This window comes from Nerophis lumbriciformis, linkage group LG37, assembly GCF_033978685.3.
Source record: "Nerophis lumbriciformis linkage group LG37, RoL_Nlum_v2.1, whole genome shotgun sequence".
NCBI lineage: Eukaryota > Metazoa > Chordata > Actinopteri > Syngnathiformes > Syngnathidae > Nerophis > Nerophis lumbriciformis.
The window spans coordinates 11,318,611-11,340,880 of record NC_084584.2 but is presented as its reverse complement, the minus strand read 5'-3'; the positions used below and the strand labels follow the sequence as shown (position 1 = coordinate 11,340,880).

General features: G+C 39.9%; 1 protein-coding gene across 4 annotated transcripts in view; it reads left to right on the top strand.

Annotated features, from left to right (window-relative positions):
• Window positions 1–22,270, top strand: part of pex1 (peroxisomal biogenesis factor 1) — a 71,377-nt gene that overhangs the window by 36,466 nt on the left and 12,641 nt on the right. For all 4 annotated transcript variants that reach the window (XM_061931096.1, XM_061931097.1, XM_061931098.1 and 1 more), the window contains 9 exons: window positions 3,042–3,138; window positions 3,233–3,403; window positions 5,839–5,993; window positions 6,086–6,263; window positions 6,327–6,493; window positions 17,253–17,387; window positions 17,447–17,511; window positions 20,666–20,808; window positions 20,868–20,971. In XM_061931096.1, coding sequence (XP_061787080.1) covers window positions 3,042–3,138; window positions 3,233–3,403; window positions 5,839–5,993; window positions 6,086–6,263; window positions 6,327–6,493; window positions 17,253–17,387; window positions 17,447–17,511; window positions 20,666–20,808; window positions 20,868–20,971 — 1,215 coding nt within the window. The remainder of the gene's footprint in view (window positions 1–3,041; window positions 3,139–3,232; window positions 3,404–5,838; window positions 5,994–6,085; window positions 6,264–6,326; window positions 6,494–17,252; window positions 17,388–17,446; window positions 17,512–20,665; window positions 20,809–20,867; window positions 20,972–22,270) is intronic.

Sequence of the window (22,270 nt, the reverse complement as noted above, 5' to 3'; positions counted from 1 at the left end):
AGATTCCGATCTAACAAAGGTCTTAACTCATTCTCTTTCTATGCCACATCAATGTGGAATGCGCTCCCAACAGGTATAAAAGAAAAGGCATCTCTATCTTCCTTCAAAACCGCAATAAAAGTACACCTTCAGGCAACTTCAACCCTAAACTAACACCCTCCCCGGATTGTTGTTAATAATCAAATGCAGATATTTTTCTTATGCCTTCTGATCTCTCTCTCTCTCTCTCTCTCTCTCTCTCTCTATCTCTATCTCTATGTCCACTACTTGCTGTACATACCCTACCAAGTCAGACCTACACTGTTTCAATATCCATTTCTCTGTTCTCAATTGTTGATGACTGATGATAACAACCAAACCTAACCCCCCTCCACACCCCGAATTGTAAATAATGTAAATAATTCAATGTATACACCCTGATGATTATCTTGTGTGATGACTGTATTATGATGATAGTATATATGATAGTATATATCTGTATCATGAATCAAGTTGACCCCGACTTAAACAAGTTGAAAAACTTATTCGGGTGTTACCATTTAGTGGTCAATTGTACGGAATATGTACTTCACTCTGCAACCTACTAATAAAAGTCTCAATCAATCAATCAATCAGTTTGCGTGTGCTGCAGTGGAGGCAGTCAATACGCTAATAACAAACATCCCATGCACCTTGGAAAAAGTTTTGATGATGCCTGGGCTGATATCAATAAGTCAATTAATCGAACAGTAAAAATGAAAATAGGTAGGTAGGTAGGTCTTTATTGTCATTGCACAAGTACAACGAAACATTGTTTTCAGCACAAACCCGTTCAAGATTAGACAAGCAAACAGTGTACAGGGTTACAGAACAGGAACGCTGATGGGTCGCCACAAGGCGCCCCGTAAAAGATGGGAAAAAGGTAAATGCTGGGGGAGGATGAGTAAAAAAATACAATCTAGACTGGGCTCCTAAGGGGGCCCAGTCTGGAGTGGGAAAAAACCTCCGTAGCAAAGCACACATATTACAACATACATCTCGAGATATCTAGCAACAGAGGGGGAGGTGGGGGCCACGGTGGAAGGCTGCAGCTCTTCAGGCGCTGCCCATTCTTCCATCACCCCTAAGGGATTCGCGTCAAGGGCGTTGGAAGGGGGTGGGGTATGTGTGTGTGGCGTATATTTTTGTTGATGCATGTGTGTGTGTGTGTAAGCCTGGGCGTGTCTCTATTCCGCGGCCTTGATGTCGTGCAGTCGCTAGTCCAAATTCAACAACAACAGGTGTGTGTCCATGAGAGACAAGAAGGGAGTTTGTTGTGTCTTCGCCGCACTGTCCTTCGGGAGAGTCTCGACGCCAGGGAAACAATCCACGTTAGAATGTTTTGTTTGCGAGTGAAAATAAAATTTGCTTTTCACTCCAAATTGTCTGTGACCGATCCTCAAAATTCATCCTGCGGCGCAGACAGCCCGATGCTATCTAAATCACAAGAGTGTCCACAGTTCTTCCCGCATCCTCCAATCATTTGTGGCAGCTTTGGGGTACTTTGAAGACTGCCAGCAACTTCCAATTTGTCGACAAACCAGAGCAACGCTTACTCCAATCAGCAGATGTCCTGTTGTCATAATTCCGAATAGGTAGATATCTTCACGTCCTCGACTGGACGGGTCGCCAGGCACGCGGCACTCTTTCTCCCAAGAGTCCGTCCTGTGTCCAGCAACAACCCCTCCGTCATGACAAGCAAGTTCCCCAAACCCAAGATCTTGTCAATTTTGTTGAGGCCAGTTAAATAGTTCCAATGTTTAGATTTGGAGAGCAGTGCAAAAACAGGCAACAAGAAAGTCAAGACAAGACAAAGTCTTGGGACTGTATGGCTCGGTTGGTAGAGTGGCTTTGCCAGCAACTTGAGGGTTCCAGGTTCGATCCCCGCTTCTGCCATCCTAGTCACTGCCATTGTGTCCTTAGGCAAGACACTTTACCCACCTGCTCCCAGTGCCACCCACACTGGTTTAAATGTAACTTAGATATTGGGTTTTACAATGTAAAGCGCATAGAGTCACTAGAGAAAAGCGCTATATAAATATAATTCACTTCAAATAAAATACTTTGCTGGCCTCGATAAATTGGTGCCTGTTTTCTTCGTCTCTTGCTTCAAACTGGGAAAAAGAGGTCTCACTCAGCATCGCTCTCAGCACCTGATAGCGTTTATTTAACAGTAGAATTAACTGAACGCAGTGAGCTCTCTTTTCATTCATCCACAATCTTTGTCTTGGAGAGCGGCACCCCTGACTTACACACACAGGATTCACTCACATCGCCTCTACTTGCTAGTGAGAAGTTCCGCAAAGTAACAAAAATTTAGAGGAAACAATAGGATTACAAAGACAAATGTCCCGTTGTGGGAATATTTCAGCTTCAAACCAGACAGGCAATATAAGCCCATCAACACGGACGAAAGAATGCTGTGATAGCAACCAAAAAAAATACTTTTTTTTTTCCCACCTTAGGATGTTCAACATTCATTTAAGTTAAAATTTTCCTTACAGAAATAAGGGTCCATTTTTATTTTTTGGTTAATTTATTTAGGATAACTTGACATTATTCAGCTTCCAATTACAGTACAATGGTAAACAATTCCACAGTAATGAGAAATAAAGGTTTATATCATTTTTAATGGTTACGTTCATTATTATATATTAGTGCTTACTTTGGTCACAAAATAATACTGACAATATCATCATTTATTAGCAATAATTTGTAGAACAATATATTGTCCAGGAAAATTTGAAGAATACCCTCACTTTATAGTTTTTATTGGTTATTTCTTCAGTTTAAGAGCACGATATAGACACGATATGTCTGCATGAAGCCAAATATTTTTCAAAGTAGATTATTGTATATTGTTCTAATGCAGCCCTCCATCGTACTGTACAGAGTTGTAATAGAAATCCTTGTTAATGAACGACTGTAATCAAACTGTGACGCCACATATGTATCTGTGGCGGACCTTCACGATTATATGCTGTATGGGAAACACTGTCAAGATGTGCATTGTTGTTTATCAGGGCAGTGGAAAGAGCGCACTCTCTCGCGCCCTCTGCAGGAGAGCAGCGGATGAGCTGGATGCACACGTGGAAGTGTTGGAGTGTAAAACGTTGCAAGGTGGAGAACTTACGCGACAAACTTGCCTTGTGTCATAATTTTATGGTGATGATACCAACGTGTGTGTGTGTGTTTTGTTTTTGTCTTATTTCAGGAAAAAGGGCAGAGACGGTGCGACAGACACTGCAGGACGTTTTCAGGCATGCACAATGGCAGCAGCCCTCCGTGGTCCTACTGGATGACCTGGATCACGTCACGCCGGCGCCCTCTACGCCCGAGCACGATCAAGGCCCAGAGGCGCTGCTTCACCTGCACATCGCACAAAGTACCCAACACATACACACTCACACATTTTTTAGTACAGTCTAAGGCAGTGGTTCTTAACCTTGTTGGAGGTACCGAACCCCACCAGTTTCATATACGCATTCACCGAACCCTTATTTAGTGAAAAATAAAACTTTTTTTTTTTCAAATTCAATACAAAGTTATATGTTTTTGGTAACACTTTAGTATGGGGAACATATTCTAGGTAACAAAGACTTAATTTAGAGTTATTTGGACACTAGGGGAACATATTTTAAGTAACAAAGACTAATCTAGAGTTATTTGGTTAGGGTAGGGGTTAGAGGGTTATAATAAGGCCATGCCGAATAAGGCATTAATAAGTACTTAATAATGACTAGTTAAGAGCCAATATGTTACTAATTTGCATGTTAATAAGCAACTAATTAATGGTGAATATGTTTCCCATACTAAAGTGGTACCATGTTTTATTACTGGTGCACAAAATGAACCGTGTATGACAGGGGTGCTCATTACGTCGATCGCGATCTACCGGTCGATCTCGGAGGGTGTGTCAGTCGATCACCAGCCAGGCATTAAAAAAAATAGTCCTAAAAATGAGCGATCATAAATCTTCACTATGACGTCACTTTCGTCACTTGATTGACATTCACGGCACCCGAGGGTCTTCTGAGATGACGCTGGCTGCTGCCAGCTCATTAAAATTACCGACTGGAAGGCGAGAAACACTTTATTTCAACAGACTCTGGCGCCGTACCTGTCGTCAAAACTCCAAAGACTGACTGCACAGTTGCACAATAAAAGCTCTGCTTCATCCTGCCTGCGCTACCAAAATAAGAGTCTCAGAAAGCTGGCGTGCACAAGCTAGCAAGCTACGGAGTTTGCCGACAATGTATTTCTTGTAAAGTGTATACAAAGGAGTACGGAAGCTGGACAAATAAGATGCCAAAAACCAACCACTTTCATGTGGTATTGGACAGAAAGGAGGACTTTTTTTCTCCTCCATTCAAAAATGCGCACGTTATCATCACCACTGTCTGATTCCAATCAATGCAAGTCATCACAATCAGGTAATACACCAACTTATATTCTTGTCTTCATGAAAGAAAGGAATCTATATGTGTTAAACATGCTTGTATTATCTTTAAACACTTTTAACTTGTTAACAATATTAACTATATGTGTTAAACATGCTTGTATTATCTTTAACCACCTTTAAGTTGTTAACAATATTAACTATATGTGTTAAACATGCTTGTTTTATTTTTAACCACCTTTAAGTTGTTAACAATATTAACTATTTGTGTTAAACATGCTTGTATTATTTTAACCACCTTTAACTTGTTAACAATATTAACTATATGTGTTAAACATGCTTGCATTATCTTTAAACACCTTTAACTTGTTAACAATATTAACTATATGTATTAAACATACTTGTATTATCATTAAACACCTTTAATGTATTAACAATATTAACTATATGTGTTAAACATGCTTACATTATCATTAAACACCTTTAACTTGTTAACAAAAACATATATTTAATAAATAAGTAAATATAAATTATATATATGAATGAGGTAGATCCCCACGACTTGATCAATTGAAAAGTAGCTCGCCTGCAGAAAAAGTGTGAGCACCCCTGGTGTATGAACATCACCTTGTTCCAAGAACAAAACCAACACAGTGCATAAACTCACAACAAATTACACACCTGCAAATCAGTGTGACTTCTGCTGTTGCCGTATCCGTAATACGCCGATAGGGAGAAGTTTTTATTTACGCGATGAGTTGGGTGTGTCTTGACCTCTGCCGAACCCCTGAGCCCGACTCACCGAACCCCTAGGGTTCCATCGAACCCAGGTTAAGAACCACTGGTCTAAGGTTATTGAGCGGGAATTTCCAAAGCTACTATTAAAAAAAACAAAAAAAACAGCGGAATAAATCAGCAAACAGGTGAAATGTAAAAAAATGCAATGTTGACTCCAATAACACAAAGCTGCCATGCAAGCTGTTTTTTTTTTTTTAAATATAATAATGCATCAAAATTCATGTTATGAATTATTGACATATTCAAGGCTCCAATTACTTATAAAAAAAATTGCCTTACACTATTTTTTGGGGAAAATATTGCCTTTTTGTTTGCCATATGAAAACAAAGTTTTTATACAGTTGGTCACACAGCTCCAACAAGACATCCATCCAGCAGAGCAACATGTTCAGGTTTATGAGAAAGATAAACATCAAACCGCCGGATCATTTTTGTGATTACGGAATTGTTGGAGACTTTTTGATGACATGTGCTTCAATGCACTGACACGCCATCAATACTGGAATCTGAAAGTATTCTGAAAGATCACCTGCAGTCTGAAAGTACTTTCATCACTAAAGAATGGCGACTATTTTTCCGGTGTAAAAGGTTGGACAGCCGTGTTATAGAGTGCGTGTTTGCAGGTTTGATGGACATCGTGGACCAACTAATAGACGACAACAGTCTGACATGTTTGATCGTCACCAGCCTGAGTCAGCAATCCTTACACAACAAACTCACCTGCGTGGAAGGAACACACTTCTTCCAGGGATTCACACACATACAACCACCTGACCAGGTTGGATTCTAGTCTACTGTAATCTATCTCTATCTATCGTCACACAGACACACTATAATAGCTTGTGTGTGTGTGTATGCGCGCGCATGCAGGATCAGAGAGCGGACATCTTGCGTCGTCTGATCCAAACAAGGTGTCCTCAAAGCTCTGTGACCTTTGACCTGGAGGCTGTGGCCAAGAAGATGGAGGGATACCTTCCTCAGGATGTGGCGGTGCTGTTGGAGAGAGCTGTCCATGCCAACACTGCGCGAGGCGGACGCCATCACGCCGGTAACAAACATCACTTTTTTTTGTTGTCATGAGTCACTCCTGACTTTCTTGTGTGTGTTCCAGGGGTGTGTTTGTCCCTGCAGGACTTTGAGCAGGCTCTTGAGGGCTTCACACCTCCCTCCCTCTGGGGAGTGGACCTCCATACTCCTAGTGGGCCCGGGCTGGATGGGGTGGGAGGACTGACGGAGGTGCGACAGCAGCTCATGGACACCATCATGTTACCTGCAAAGGTACGCATATCCCTATCCTTCCAGAACAGGGGTCGGCAACCCAAAACGTTGAAAGAGCCATGTTGGACCAAAAATACAAAAAACAAATCTGTCTGGAGCCGCAAAAAATGAAAAGCCGTATATAAGTGTTATAATGAAGACAACACTTGACCTAAGTGTCTATATTACCTATATTAGCCTACTATCAAAATGACTAAGTGTCGCAGGCTGAAGCAAATCTTCGTTGACAGAAATGTTGAAATGTAATATTTATTCCACACATTTTTACAATATTAGAAACCATTAGTTAGACTGACCATACGTCCTCTTTTCCCCGGACATGTCCTCTTTTGCGCGGCTGTCCGGGCGGGGTTTCTTAAATGCCTCAAATGTCCGGCATTTTGAGTTAGGGTTGCGTGTATTTTCAATGTACGTTCAGGGTTAAGAAGGGGTTAAAAACAAAACAAATTGTGAAGGTGTGCGCACGCAACAGCATTGGTGAGGGATGGGCAGAGAGAGCGAGAGAGTTATGATAAACGTGCATGCGTCGCCAGGTTCTGCTTTTTATCGATAGACTTATCAGATTAAATTTTTTATTATCTATAGCAGGGGTGTCAAAAGTGTGCCCCGGAGACCATTTGCAGCCCACAGCTAATGTTTTAAAGGCCCACGGCACATTCTAAAAATACTATTAAAATAAACAAAAACATAACAAAAGTGAAATAAAAAAAGCTTAAAGGAGAAATGTAATTTAGAAACAGTTGCAATGTTGACTAATAAAACAAAGCTGGGGTTTTTTTTCTTTCAAACGGTCATTGGTCAAAACATAATATTGAATCAAAATCAATGTTATGAATTATTGACCTATCCAAGGTTCCCATTACTTCACATCAAATATTCCACTAAGAAATATATTTTTGGTGGAAGATTTTGCATATTTTGTGTGTTTGCCATTAAAAACATAGTTTTGTTTGACGAAAAAGGGCGGAAAAAAAAATAAAAATAAAAAAACATAAAAAAAAACTAAAACATTTTGAAATGAGGAATAGATCTGAAGTTGATGTAGATTCCAGAGATTTAAGCGTTAAATATAAAAGGTATGTACCGTATTTTTCGGAGTATAAGTCGCACCGGCTGAAAATGCATAATAAAGAAGGAAAAAAACATATAAGTCGCACTGGAGTATAAGTTGCTTTTTTGGAGGGAATGTATTTGATAAAAGCCAACACCAAGAATAGACATTTGAAAGGCAATTTAAAATAAAGAATAATGAACAGGCTGAATAAGTGTACGTTATATGAGGCATAAATAACCAACTGAGAAGGTGCCTGGTATGTTCACGTAACATATTATGGTAAGAGTCATTCAAATAACTATAACATATAGAACATGCTATACGTTTACCAAACAATCTGTCACTCCTAATCGCTAAATCCCATGAAATCTTATACGTCTAGTCTCTTACGTGAATGAGATAAATAATTCTATTTTATATTTTACGCTAATTTGTTAATTTCACACATATGTCGCTCCTGAGTATAAGTCGCACCCCCGGCCAAACTATGAAAAAAACTGCGACTTATTGTCCGAAAAATAGGGTATGCCCTGGCACACCATTGTCATCATTTCATGACCGAAGCAAAACACTTTTTAAACTTTTGTACTGAAATAAATACACCTACAACTTATTAAATAAAAACATAGAAAAAACTACCAGCAGTGGTAAAGTTCAGATTCATGAAGGAAAGAAGAAAGTGAATGAATACATTTACATATTTATACAATTTTTTTTTATTATTATTATTTTTTTTTTAATGAATTAAGTAATGTTTGTGACAACCTTTTTCCAAAACACAATATAGCATGTGAGATATAACAGGATAAGTTTATAATTGTTTTTCAAAAAAGTGGGACCCCAAAAATTTACTGTGGGACCCCATTTTGAACATTCCTAGCGCCAACACTGCTGTCAACAGAGGAGAAAAAAATGCTTTATTTAAATAAATATATTATTTATAAAGCAAGTTCGAGTATCATTGGCAAATTTTCACCTAGTCCCGGCCTTGGCGTGCTGCCTGCTTTGGCACGCATATATGTGTCCTCTTTTTGGGATTTCACTATATGGTCAGCCTACATTAGTAAATCAGATGCTTCTCAGAAGGTGAGATAACTCCTGGAAATGGCTGTCTTTTAATGGCCAAAGGTATAGAGGTGTGTGTCCAAGTTAAAGGAAACGGCAGGCTGTCTTCTTTTAATACAAACCCCGTTTCCATATGAGTTGGGAAATTGTGTTAGATGTAAATATAAACGGAATACAATGATTTGCAAATCCTTTTCAACCCATATTCAGTTGAATGCACTACAAAGACAACATATTTGATGTTCAAACTCAAATTTGCAAATAATAATTAACTTTGAATTTCATGGCTGCAACACGTGCCAAAGTAGTTGGGAAAGGGCATGTTCACCGCTGTGTTACATGGCCTTTCCTTTTAACAACACTCAGTAAACGTTTGGGAACTGAGGAGACACATTTTTTAAGCTTCTCAGGTGGAATTCTTGGTAATGTTGCTTGGATGGCAACATATGTTGCTCCAAAACCGTTATGTACCTTTCAGCATTAATGACGCCTTCACAGATGTGTAAGTTACCCATGTCTTGGGCACTAATACACCCCCATACCATCACACATGCTGGCTTTTCAGCTTTGCGCCTATAACAATCCGGATGGTTCTTCTCCTCTTTGGTCCGGAGGACACGACGTCCACAGTTTCCAAAAACAGTTTGAAATGTGGACTCGTCAGACCACAGAACACTTTTCCACTTTGTATCAGTCCATCTTAGATGAGGTCAGGCCCAGCGAAGCCGACGGCGTTTCTGGGTGTTGTTGATAAACGGTTTTCGCCTTGCATAGGAGAGTTTTATCTTGCACTTACAGATGTAGCGACCAACTGTAGTTACCGACAGTGGGTTTCTGAAGTGTTTCTGAGCCCATGTGGTGATATCCTTTACACACTGATGTCGCTTGTTGATGCAGTACAGCCTGAGGGATCGAAGGTCACAGGCTTAGCTGCTTACGTGCAGTGATTTCTCCAGATTTTATGAACCGTTTGATGATATTACAGACCGTAGATGGTGAAATCCCTAAATTCCTTGCAATAGCTGGTTGAGAAAGATTTTTCTTAAACTGTTCAACAATTTGCTCACGCATTTGTTGGCAAAGTGGTGACCCTCGCCCCATCCTTGTTTGTGAATGACTGAGCATTTCATGGAATCTACTTTTATACCCAATCATGGCACCCACCTGTTCCCAATTTGCCTGCTCACCTGTGGGATGTTCCAAATAAGTCTTTGATGAGCATTCCTCAACTTTTTTAGTATTTATTGCCACCTTTCCCAACTTCTTTGTCACGTGTTGCTGGCATCAAATTCTAAAGTTACTGATTATTTGCAAAAAAAAAAGTTTTATCAGTTTGAACATCAAATATGTTGTTTTTGTAGCATATTCAACTGACTACAGGATGAAAATGATTTGCAAATCATTGTATTCCGTTTATATTTACATCTAACACAATTTCCCAACTCATATGGAAACGGGGTTTGTAGATTTATTACAATCTTTGGCAAGCTAGGTAATGTTTGCTGTGGTCTGGAACAACATGGCACACAAAACTATCTGAAATGTGTCATGAGACATGCAAAACTAAATTATATACAAAGAGATACACGTAGAGGATATTAAATGAGCTCAAACATACCTACAAATGAGGCATAATAATGCAATATGTACATACAGCTAGCCTAAATAGCATGTTAGCATTGATTAGCTTGCAGTCAGGCACTGACCAAATATGCCTGATTAGCACTTCAACAAGTCTATAACATCAACAAAGCGCACTTTTGGTGGACAAAGAAAGAGTGGAAGATTTTACATGTAAACAAACTGTTGCGTCACAGTCCACACTATGGTGAGTTCAAGAACCGCCGAAATTAGTAGGACAAAAAGATGTTCACCAAATACTCATCAGTGAAGCACACACACAAACATATTAAACAATGGGCTTTCTAACAATTGGGAAGGTTCGTGTCATGTTTGTCCTCAAACAAAAAACATACTAAAACCAAAAAATTATTTTTCCCCATCTTTTTCCATTTTCAATCCTTTTTTAAAAAATGCTCCAGGGAGCCACTAGGGCGGCACTAAAGAGCCGCGGGTTGCTGTCCCCCGTTCTAGAACCTAAGCCAGGGTTGTCCAGCAAGGGCCGCGTAGATAAAAATGGCAGGATGCGGGGGCCACTTTGAAACATTTTGTACATTAGATCAGTGGTTCCACTGCAAAAAAAACACTTGGATCTCCAAGTACCACCATAATGACCAACATTAAAATACAGTAGTATAGTAGGCTTAAATATTCATTAAACAAGTATAGTTAATAGTTTGAGCCACTAACATTACACGTGTGTTGAATATTCCATTAAGTGATTCTTTGGCATACCACTAGGTGGAGCCTGTGTACCACTATTTGAGAATCACAGCATTAGATACTAAAACCAATACAATATAGCTCAATCAATATATGCTATACTATCTGAACACAACATCCATATCTGAGCTTTGTGTTATCGTTAACAAAGCATATTGTATGTCATTTTGACCTGAACGAAGCATTTCAAGCATAAAAATCACTAAACGAACAAAAAAATTCTTCCAATACAACAGTAGTACCGTATTAGCCACGCGTCGAGACTAGGGCTGCAACAACTAATCGATTAAATTGATTAAAAACGATTATAAAAATAGTTGGCGATTAATTTAGTCATCGATTCGTTGGATCTATGCTATGCGCATGCACAGAGGCTACTTTTTTTTAATTTATTTTTAATTTATTTTTTATTTTTTAATGAACCTTTATTTATAAACGGCAACATGTACAAACAGCTGAGAAACAATAATCAAAATAAGTATGGTGCCAGTATGCTGTTTTTTTCCCCAATAAAATACCGGAAAGGATAGAAATGTAGTTTGTCTCTTTTATCCGATTATTAATTGATTAATCGAAGTAATAATCGACAGATTAATCGGTTATCAAATTAGTTGTTAGTTGCAGCCCTAGTCGAGACCAAAACAATCAGTGGCCACTGATTAGCTCGGTCTGAGGCAGCATTACTAGTAGTAGCTTGCTAACTTTTTTAGCTAAATTTACAGCCAAACGCCTCAAACCCAATATAACTTGGTACTTGACACACGCTGTTTGCATGCCAACATTAGCGTGCCAGCTTTTTTAGCCAATTTGCAGCCGAACACCTCAGAATCATATGACTTGGTACTAGGCACATGCTGACTTATTTAGCCAATTTTACAGCCGAACACCTAGGTCGTCTAACTTGGTACTTGACTCATGTTAACTGTTAGCATGCTAACGTTAACTGTCTAGCACACTAACATTAGCATGCTAACTTTTCTAGCCATTCACCTCAGTCATATAACTTGGTATTTGTATACCGCGTTCCGGTATTTTTTGGTAACGGTTCCTAATTGGGTCGACCCAGAAAGGCCGTTAAGATTGTGGACTATTGATACTGATGATCGATATTTTTTTTTTATCCAGCTGAACGTCATTATGTCACTGTAACATTCAGTTCAAGTGCCGCCACCACGCATGAGTGGAATATTGGAACAATCTCAAATTTTTAAGCAACCCAACACAAAAGTTTGTAACCAGTGTTGCCACAGTTACCTTGAAAAGTAATCTGATTAATGACTACTGATTACTCCTTTAGAAAGTAACTTAGTTACTTTACTAACTAAGTTTGATTACAAGTTACTTTATTAGTTACATTCAACAATGCAGCTACCGCCTCAACATAAAAATGACAAGCGGTTTGGCCAATAATCACTTTATTTAACATCAACAACTGCACTTAACATAAATACTTGTTTTACATATTAAAACAAAAATAATGACAGTCTTTCTTTACTGGACATAAATACTTGTTTTATATATATATATATATATATATATATATATATATATATATATATATATATATATATATATATATATATATATATATACAGTGTATAAAAAAACAAAAAAAAAAACAACAGTTTTTCTTTACAACATAAATTCTTTGTTTTTTATCAAATATTTTTTTTTACCTGACTGTTAATACTGCAATGACAAAACCTACAAATATAAATGTAACTATTAAATTATGTTGAACTTTTCTTATGAACACTGAACCTGTTGTTCACAACATCAGAGCAACTAGGCGTGGTTTTACAAAACAGTGCATAACACCACGTTAGCTCTAATTGTTCTATTGTTATAATCAAGTTATGAGTCAAACAGTGCCGAGTAAACCAGTGGTTGTACCTCATTAACAAAAGCCTCTCAAACCTTTTGTCAGAAAGTATATTCCTCATTCAGTGCGGCTTTCAGGTCGCTCTCCATCCGTGCATACTCCATCTCCAGGTAAGACGAAAAGGATGTTCTGTGAGGCAAGTCCGCGTTGATCGAAGCGAGGATCTTGTTTATTATGGCACGGAACGAGGGCCAGTCAACTGTGCTTAAAGGGGAACATTATCACACTTTCAGAAGGGTTAAAACCATTAAAAATCAGTTCCCAGTGGCTTATTTTATTTTTCGAAGTTTTTTTCTAAATTTTACCCATCACGCAATATCCCTAAAAAAAGCTTCAAAGTGCCTGATTTTAACCATCGTTATATACACCCGTCCATTTTCCTGTGACGTCACATAGTGATGCCAATACAAACAAACATGGCGCATAGAACAGCAAGCTATAGCGACATTAGCTCGGATTCAGACTCGGATTTCAGCGGCTTAAGCGATTCAACAGATTACGCATGTATTGAAACGGATGGTTGTAGTGTGGAGGCAGGTAGCGAAAATGAAATTGAAGAAGAAACTGAAGCTATTGAGCCATATCGGTTTGGACCGTATGCAAGCGAAACCGACGAAAACGACACGACAGCCAGCGACACGGGAGAAAGCGAGGACGAATTCGGCGATCGCCTTCTAACCAACGATTGGTATGTGTTTGTTTGGCATTAAAGGAAACTAACAACTATGAACTAGGTTTACAGCATATGAAATACATTTGGCAACAACATGCACTTTGAGAGTGCAGACAGCCCAATTTTCATCAATTAAAATATTCTGTAGACATACCCTCATCCGCTCTCTTTTCCTGAAAGCTGATCTGTCCAGTTTTGGAGTTGATGTCAGCAGGCCAGGGAAGCTAGGGTCGATGTTCTTCTCTTGATCATCTTCGGTGGCATAAGGGACGGTGTGAGCCAAGACATCCAGGGGGTTTAGCTCGCTCGTCTGCGGGAACAAACTGCCGCCATTGCTTGCCGTGCTACCGAGGTCCTTTGTCCCTGAATTGCTCACACACTCCGGCAGATTCAATGGGGGTCTGGCGGCAGATTTCTTTGACTTTATCGTTGGAAATGCATCTGCTTTGAGTGTCGCAGGATATCCACACATTCTTGCCATCTCTGTCGTAGCATAGCTTTCGTCGGTAAAGTGTGCGGAACAAATGTCCAATTTCTTGCCACAAATGCATCTGCTTTGAGTGTCGCAGGATATCCACACATTCTTGCCATCTCTGTCGTAGCATAGCTTTCGTCGGTAAAGTGTGCAGAACAAATGTCCGATTTCTTGCCACTTTGGCATCTTTGGGCCACTGGTGCAACTTGAATCCGTCCCTGTTCGTGTTGTTACACCCTCCGACAACACACCGACGAGGCATGATGTCTCCAAGGTACGGAAAACAGTCGAAAAAACGGAAAATAACAGAGCTGATTTGACTCGGTGTTTGAGAAAATGGCGGATTGCTGCCCGATGTGACGCCACGTTGTGACGTCATCGCTCCGAGAGCGAATATTAGAAAAGCGTTTAATTCGCCAAAATTCACCCATTTAGAGTTCGGAAATCGGTTAAAAAAATATATGGTCTTTTTTCTGCAACATCAAGGTATATATTGACGCTTACATAGGTCTGGTGATAATGTTCATTTCCTCCACAACATCCTTCCCGACCAACTTCTTTAACTCCAAATAATGACTGTATTTCCAACTTGAAAACGCTCTTCTCTCTCCGCCCTCCATTGTTGTTTACTTCGGTGTCGCACACGTGTGTCATCCTCATGCTAAAAACGTGACTTGTCGCTTACGTGACGTCACTTTCCAAGACGGCAAGAAGAAATGCAATTTCTTTTTACGAGGTAAAATAAAAAAAATAGTAACGCACAGTGACTTGGATTAAATAAACTTTAATCTGACTCCTGGTTTGGAAATAGTAACGCGTTAGATTTGTCGTTAATGAATAAAGATGTCATATTAGACTATCGCGTTACTAAGTAACGCGCTACCGGCATCAGTGTTTGTAACACAGCAATATTTTCTCCTCGTCCCCAAAGTCACGGATGAGTGTGTGTCAGTTTGAAGTGAACGCCATTTAACATACGACCGCCACTACGGCGTGCTTCATCAACTCCACCGTCCTCCAAGCACGCACGATACACACGCGACACAGACACAAATACGTCGGTGGCTGTCAACACTGGATTTCGGTCCATCGCTCAAATAGGTCCGTGTGCAACATAAATAAGAATAACAATTCCTATTGTTACAAAATGCTCCAAAATGCTAATTGATTGTATTGATTTTTTTTTTTAATATTTGATGTATCATGTAAAAGGTCCGTGAATGAACACAAATACCATACATTATTATTATTTTGCTTAATTACTAATCTTTTGGTGATGATTACAAAACTGCATTGCACCTAGGGCTGGGCGATATGGCCTTTTTTTAATATCTCGATATTTTTAGGCCATGTCACGCGTGATACACGATATATACCTCAATATTTTGCCTTAGCCTTGAATGAACACTTGATGCATATAATCACAGCAGTATGATGATTCTATGTGTCTACATTAAAACATTCTTCTTCATACTGCATTAATAATATATGCTACTTTTAAACTTTCATGCAGAGAGGGAACCCACAACTAAGTCAATTTACCAAAAGTGTATTTATTAAACTGTTATTAAGCAGTGGCACAAACATTCATGTCATTTCAAAACAGAAAGTGCAAGATTGTCAGAGACATTTTAAAACAAGCTGTGAGTGCACTTTTGTGCATGATGTCACTAGGGCTGCAACAACTAATCGATTAAATCGATTAAAATCGATTATAAAAATAGTTGGCGATTAATTTAGTCATCGATTCGTTGGATCTATGCTATGCGCATGTGCAGACAATTTTTATTTATTTATAAAAAAAAAAAAAATGTATATATATTTTTTATAAACCTTTATTTATAAACTGCAACACGTACAAACAGCTGAGAAACAATAATGAAAATAAGTGTGGTGCCAGTATGCTGTTTTTCTCCCCAATAAAATACTGGAAAGGATAGAAATGTAGTTTGTCTCTTTTATTCGATTATTAATCGATTAATCGAAGTAATAATCGACAGATTAATCGATTATCAAATCAATCGTTAGTTGCAGCCCTAGATGTCACTAAGATGACATATTAAAACAACACTAAATTAAAGTGCACTTTTTGTACAGAACGCCACTACAATAGTTAAAAACAAATAAAGTGCACTTTTGTGCATGATGTCACACAAGATATTTCAATAAGTGTCAAATAAAAAGAGCTGCATAATAGGAAATCAAATAGTGTATGTCCTTCGCTATGTGGTAGGTTCCTGCGGACGTTATCTCCTGTTGTTGACTATTTTTTTCATACGGTGTTGATGTGGAAATGGTTGCCTCTGCATTTTGTTGGTGTGGCACTGAACGGAGATGTTGACATGCGGAGTTTCAAGCACTCTTCATTCTCTAGCGGGTGACTTTTCAAATGATGCTACATATTAGCAGTAATGCTACTTTTTGTAGCAACGCTTTTGCCCCACACTTGACAAATTATGGTTGTCTGTTCGACATCTTCCCGCTTGAAGCCAAACCACCGCCAGACAATGGACCCCCTGCTGTTTTTCTTGGGAATTAATTCTTCCTTCCTTTGTTAGCAGATTCGCACCTTTTCGTATTACCACTCGCACCACAGCTAACGTTACCTATGCCGCTACCTCTCTGCTCCGCGAGGGCGCATACGTATGTGACGTATGTAAGAAGGTGCGCTTGTTTTAAGTCTCTGTGAGAAGGAGAGACAAGAAAGAGTGAGAAAAGCCTGTAGTGTAATGCCTGCAGCTAAAAGCAACTGCGTGAGAACGTATACTCCAATATCACGATACAGTCATTTAGCGATATATCGAGTATATCGATATATCGCCCAGCCCTAATTGCACCTTGCATAGTTGACTTGTTTTAGACCTAAAAACAGGTGTTGATAAAATACTTCCCTGCTGTGAGATGTTTCTTCCTGATGTTGCTGGTGCACAACCTCTTGTGCTGATACAAATGCAAATAAAAATCTTTATTTACACAAATTACCTTATAGTAGCGATAAGATAACGGTATCGATAAGTGATATTGACATCGATAAAATCCTAACGAGATACATCCCTATACTTGATACATGCCAACATGCTAGTTTACATGTTTAAGCCTCTTAGTCATGTGACTTGGGACTTGATGCATTCAAACTGCTTGCGCATCTCAGCATTCACACGCAATTTCTCCCTTAATTGCATATTCTAGTTTTTACCTAACGTTTTAATCCAGGTTGTATTTATTTTGTCCTTGGAGGAGGTAATAGTTGCGGCTGTTTTCTTGCAGTATCCCGTCCTGTTCGCCAACCTCCCTATTCGCCATCGCTCAGGCATCCTCCTCTACGGCGCGCCAGGCACCGGCAAAACCCTACTGGCCCGAGCCGTGGCCAAAGACAGCGGCATGAACTTCATCGCCATCAAGGTGGGCTTGGAAGACCCTCAGTGTGTTTTCAATTGAGTAAACGTGTTTGTCTCCCTCAGGGACCAGAACTCCTGAGCAAGTACATCGGAGCGAGTGAGCAGGGGGTCCGGGATGTCTTTCAGAGGTGAGATTGGAAAAAACTTTGTATGCCGTACATTCCTGACGATGTTTTTTTGTTTTGTTACTATTTTCGGGGATTTACTGTATTGTCCCCGAAAATGATCCCGCTGTCCCCAGCAAGGATACCCTAATGAGGATAAACAGTATGGAACATGCATGAATGAATAGAGTATTGTCTTAAACATGCCAATTAACCACAGACAGATGTCTCATTAGTAGGGGTGTCCTTGGTCTGATATTGGCAAAAGAAAAAACATGTCTAGGGATGATATTTACTTGCATGTAAAATGTGTGATATCATGTGCGATACAAGCAGTCCTGCAGCGTGTTGACTTGGGCAGAGCTGGGCAGCCAGTTCACATCTAAATGTCTTCCAATAAGCACACAAGGTTGGTCTTTTCTTCTACTTTACAAAAAGATAAACATGCTTGGTAATAGGCTGCTACACAACAGCTAAGCGCACAATAGCACACTAGCCAGACATGCGTAATAATAATCAAACAATATTGCAATGTAAAACAGCACATTTGTCAATATTAACAAGTATCAAATCATAATACAAACCCCGTTTCCATATGAATTGGGAAATTGTGTTAGATGTAAATATAAACGGAATACAATGATTTGCAAATCCTTTTCAACCCATATTCAATTGAATGCACTACAAAGACAAGATATTTGATGTTCAAACTCATAAACTTTATTTTTTTTTTGCAAATAATTATTAACTTAGATTTTCATGGCTGCAACACGTGCCAAAGTAGTTGGGAAAGGGCATGTTCACCACTGTGTTACATCACCTTTTTTTTTTAACAACACTCAGTAAACGTTTGGGAACTGAGGAGACACATTTTTTAAGCTTCTCGGTTGGAATTCTTTCCCATTCTTGCTTGATGTACAGCTTAAGTTGTTCAACAGTCCGGGGGTCTGCGTTGTGCTATTTTAGGCTTCATAATGCGCCACACATTTTCAATGGGAGACAGGTCTGGACTACAGGCAGGCCAGTCTAGTACCCGCACTCTTTTACTATGAAGCCACGTTGATGTAACACGTGGCTTGGCATTGTCTTGCTGAAATAAGCAGGGGCGTCCATGGTAACGTTGCTTGGATGGGAACATATGTTGCTCCAAAACCTGTATGTACCTTCCAGCATTAATGGTGCCTTCACAGATGTGTAAGTTACCCATGTCTTGGGCACTAATACACCCCCATACCATCACATACGCTGGCTTTTCAACTTTGTGCTTATTACAATCCGGATGGTTCTTTTCCTCTTTGGTCCGGAGGACACGACGTCCACAGTTTCCAAAAACAATTTGAAATGTGGACTCGTCAGACCACAGAACACTTTTCCACTTTGTATCAGTCCATCTTAGATGAGCTCAGGCCCAGCGAAGCCGACGGCGTTTCTGGGTGTTGTTGATAAACGGTTTTCGCCTTACATAGGAGAGTTTTAACTTGCACTTACAGATGTAGCGACCAACTGTAGTTACTGACAGTGGTTTTCTGAAGTGTTCCTGAGCCCATGTGGTGATATCATTTACACACTGATGTCACTTATTGATGCAGTACAGCTTGAGGGGCTTAGCTGCTTACGTGCAGTGATTTCTCCAGATTCTCGAACCCTTTGATGATATTACGGACCGTAGATGGTGAAATCCCTAAATTCCTTGCAATAGCTGGTTGAGAAAGGTTTTTCTTAAACTGTTCAACAATTTGCTCACGCATTTGTTGACAAAGTGGTGACCCTCGCCCCATCCTTGTTTGTGAATGACTGAGCATTTCATGGAATCTACTTTTATACCCAATCATGGCACCCACCTGTTCCCAATTTGCCTGTTCACCTGTGGGATGTTCCAAATAAGTCTTTGATGAGCATTCCTCAACTTTATCAGTATTTATTGCCACCTTTCCCAACTTCTTTGTCACGTGTTGCTGGCATCAAATTCTAAAGTTAATGATTATTTGCAAAAAAAAATGTTTATCAGTTTGAACATCAAATATGTTGTCTTTGTAGCATATTCAACTGAAAATGGGTTGAAAAGGATTTGTAAATCATTGTATTCCGTTTATATTTACATCTAACACAATTTCCCAACTCATATGGAAACAGGGTTTGTAGTTGCATATTACTTACACATACATAGTGTCTCCAGGGCAAGAAGTGTATTACAAAGTATCCAGTATCAAATGTGTCTGCATCATTTAACTTACTGCGTCATGAGCTTAACTTCATGAATTATTGTGAAGGTTTTGCCAAAAAAATTACCACTCCACTTCAACCTAAGTCCATTCCAGACGGTAAATAATAAGTAGTTTAGTGATTTTCATACATTTCTTACATTGTTCTCTGTTTGACTAATTTCATTTGATCAAACTTTTTCTAACATTCCACGCTACTAACTACCGGTACTACAAGTATGTATGAGTCCTGCTGATATTGTATCGAATCAATGTCGGTATAGTGGCTTATACTCAGGGCTCCAGTATCGGTATCTGAAGTTGAAAAAAAAAGAAAGTTATATTGAAACACTCCTACTAATCAGCACTGGTAAAAAACAACATTGGCATTTAGGGCTATGGCTGTAAGCAACCTCCTAACTTTACAAGATGACAGCAGTTGCATTTGGAAATATGATTGGTGGTCAGCATTTAACAGCTTTGCGTCAACATTGCCTGTGTTGCTGCTGTGACTTGTAATTTAACCTAATGTCTTTTCACGTTTTGGAAAAAACAGCCTCTCCAATTATGCCCTCAACACTCTGTTTTAATTAGAGCGTTTGCAGTAACAATAAAATGCAATGACAGTTATGTAAATAATTGCAATTCAATTGTTCCCCACTAGGTAAATAAATTACCGTATTTTCCAGGTAAAGTTAAAGTACCAATGATTGTCACACACACACTCGGTTTGGTGAAATTTGTCCTTTGCATTTGACCCATCCCCTTGTTCAGCCCCTCGGAGGTGAGGGGAGCAGTGGGCAGCAGCGGTATTCAAGCCACTGTTTTATTAGTGGCAGGGTTCAGAGTAACGGCTTATAGTCTGGAAAATATGCACTGATGTAATGAAACATTTTAGCGATAGCTACTGTGGTACGTTGTGGTGGTCTACCTACACGCATTACACACTATTTTGTTTGCTTGCTTAATATTTGCAGGGCTCTGGCAGCCAAACCTTGCATCCTCTTCTTTGACGAGTTTGACTCTCTGGCGCCCAGGAGGGGTCACGACAGCACGGGCGTGACGGACCGCGTTGTCAATCAGCTGCTGACTCAGCTGGACGGCGCCGAGGGCCTAAAAGGTGCTGGGTGTATATTTTCTGTTGTTTTTTCCACATGATTGAGATATATGTTTCTTTAGGCGTTTACGTCCTCGCTGCCACCAGCCGACCGGACCTCATCGACCCGGCTCTGCTGCGACCCGGACGCCTGGACAAGTCACTGTACTGCCCCTTGCCTGGACGGGTATGACCATTGATCATAGTCAAAGTTCTCCTCAGTCTGATAAATTAAATTGGAAACTGTACATAAACATACTCTAGACCAGGGGTCGGCAACCTTCACCAGTCAAAGAGCCATTTTGACCAGTTTCACAAATTATAGAAAACAATGGGAGCCGCAAAAATGTTTTGAAATTTTAAATGAAATAACACTGCATACAAAGTATTTTTCTTGCTTTGTGCTATGTATAAACCAGGGGTCTCAGATACGCTGCCCACACTTTTATGTGGAATTTGAAAGCTGGTGCGGCACGCGGGTTTTAAATGAATGGCTCAGCGTCGTGCGTGCCGTGATGGTACAGCATATGGCACCCACTACAGCCAGCGTGCCTGATCAGCCACATGTTGTATGTGGCTTCCGCTTGCTCACATAGGTGACAGCAAGGCATACTTGCTCAACAACCACACAGGTCACACTGACGGTGGCGGTATAAAAAAAACAAACTTTAACACTCTTACTAATAATGCGCCACACTGTGAACCCACACCAAACAAGAATGACAAACACATTTCGGGAGAACATCTGCACCGTAACACAACATAAACACAACAGGACAAATACCCAGAATCCCATGCAGCCCTAACTCTTCCGGGATACATTATACACCCCAGGGAGCAGGGTTGGGGTGGGGGCGGGATTTGGTGGTAGCAGGGGTGTATAATGTAGCCCGGAAGAGTCAGGGCTGCATGGGATTCTGGGTATTTGTCCTGTTGTGTTTATGTTGTGTTAAGGTGCAGATGTTCTCCCGAAATGTGTTTGTCATTCTTGTTTGGTTTTGGTTCAAAGTGTGGCGCATTATTAGTAAGAGTGTTAAAGTTGTTTTATATGACCACCGTCAGTGTAACCTGTGTGGCTGTTGACCAAGTATGCCTTGCTGTCACGTACGTGTGCAATAGTGATGGGATCGGCAGTTCTTTTGACTGTACTGAATCACTAGAATCAGTTCCTTAAATTGAGTCGTTCAAAAAATTCGTTCACCGAATCTCTCTCTCGACACAACATTAGTGTGCAAGCAGAAGATGTATTTTGTATAACAAGTGTTGGGCTGGCACGCTGTTAATACAGATTGTAGAGGGCGCCAAATGTTGTACCATCATGGCACGCCCTTATTATAGCCGTAAGGGTGAAAATCGGTGAATATTAATCCCGGGAGTTTTCTGCGAGAGGCACTGAAATCCGGAAGTCTCACGGGAAAATTGGGGGGTTCAGCAAGTAAGCTGCTGAGCCGCATCAGACTGATCATAGAGCCGCATGCGGCTCAGG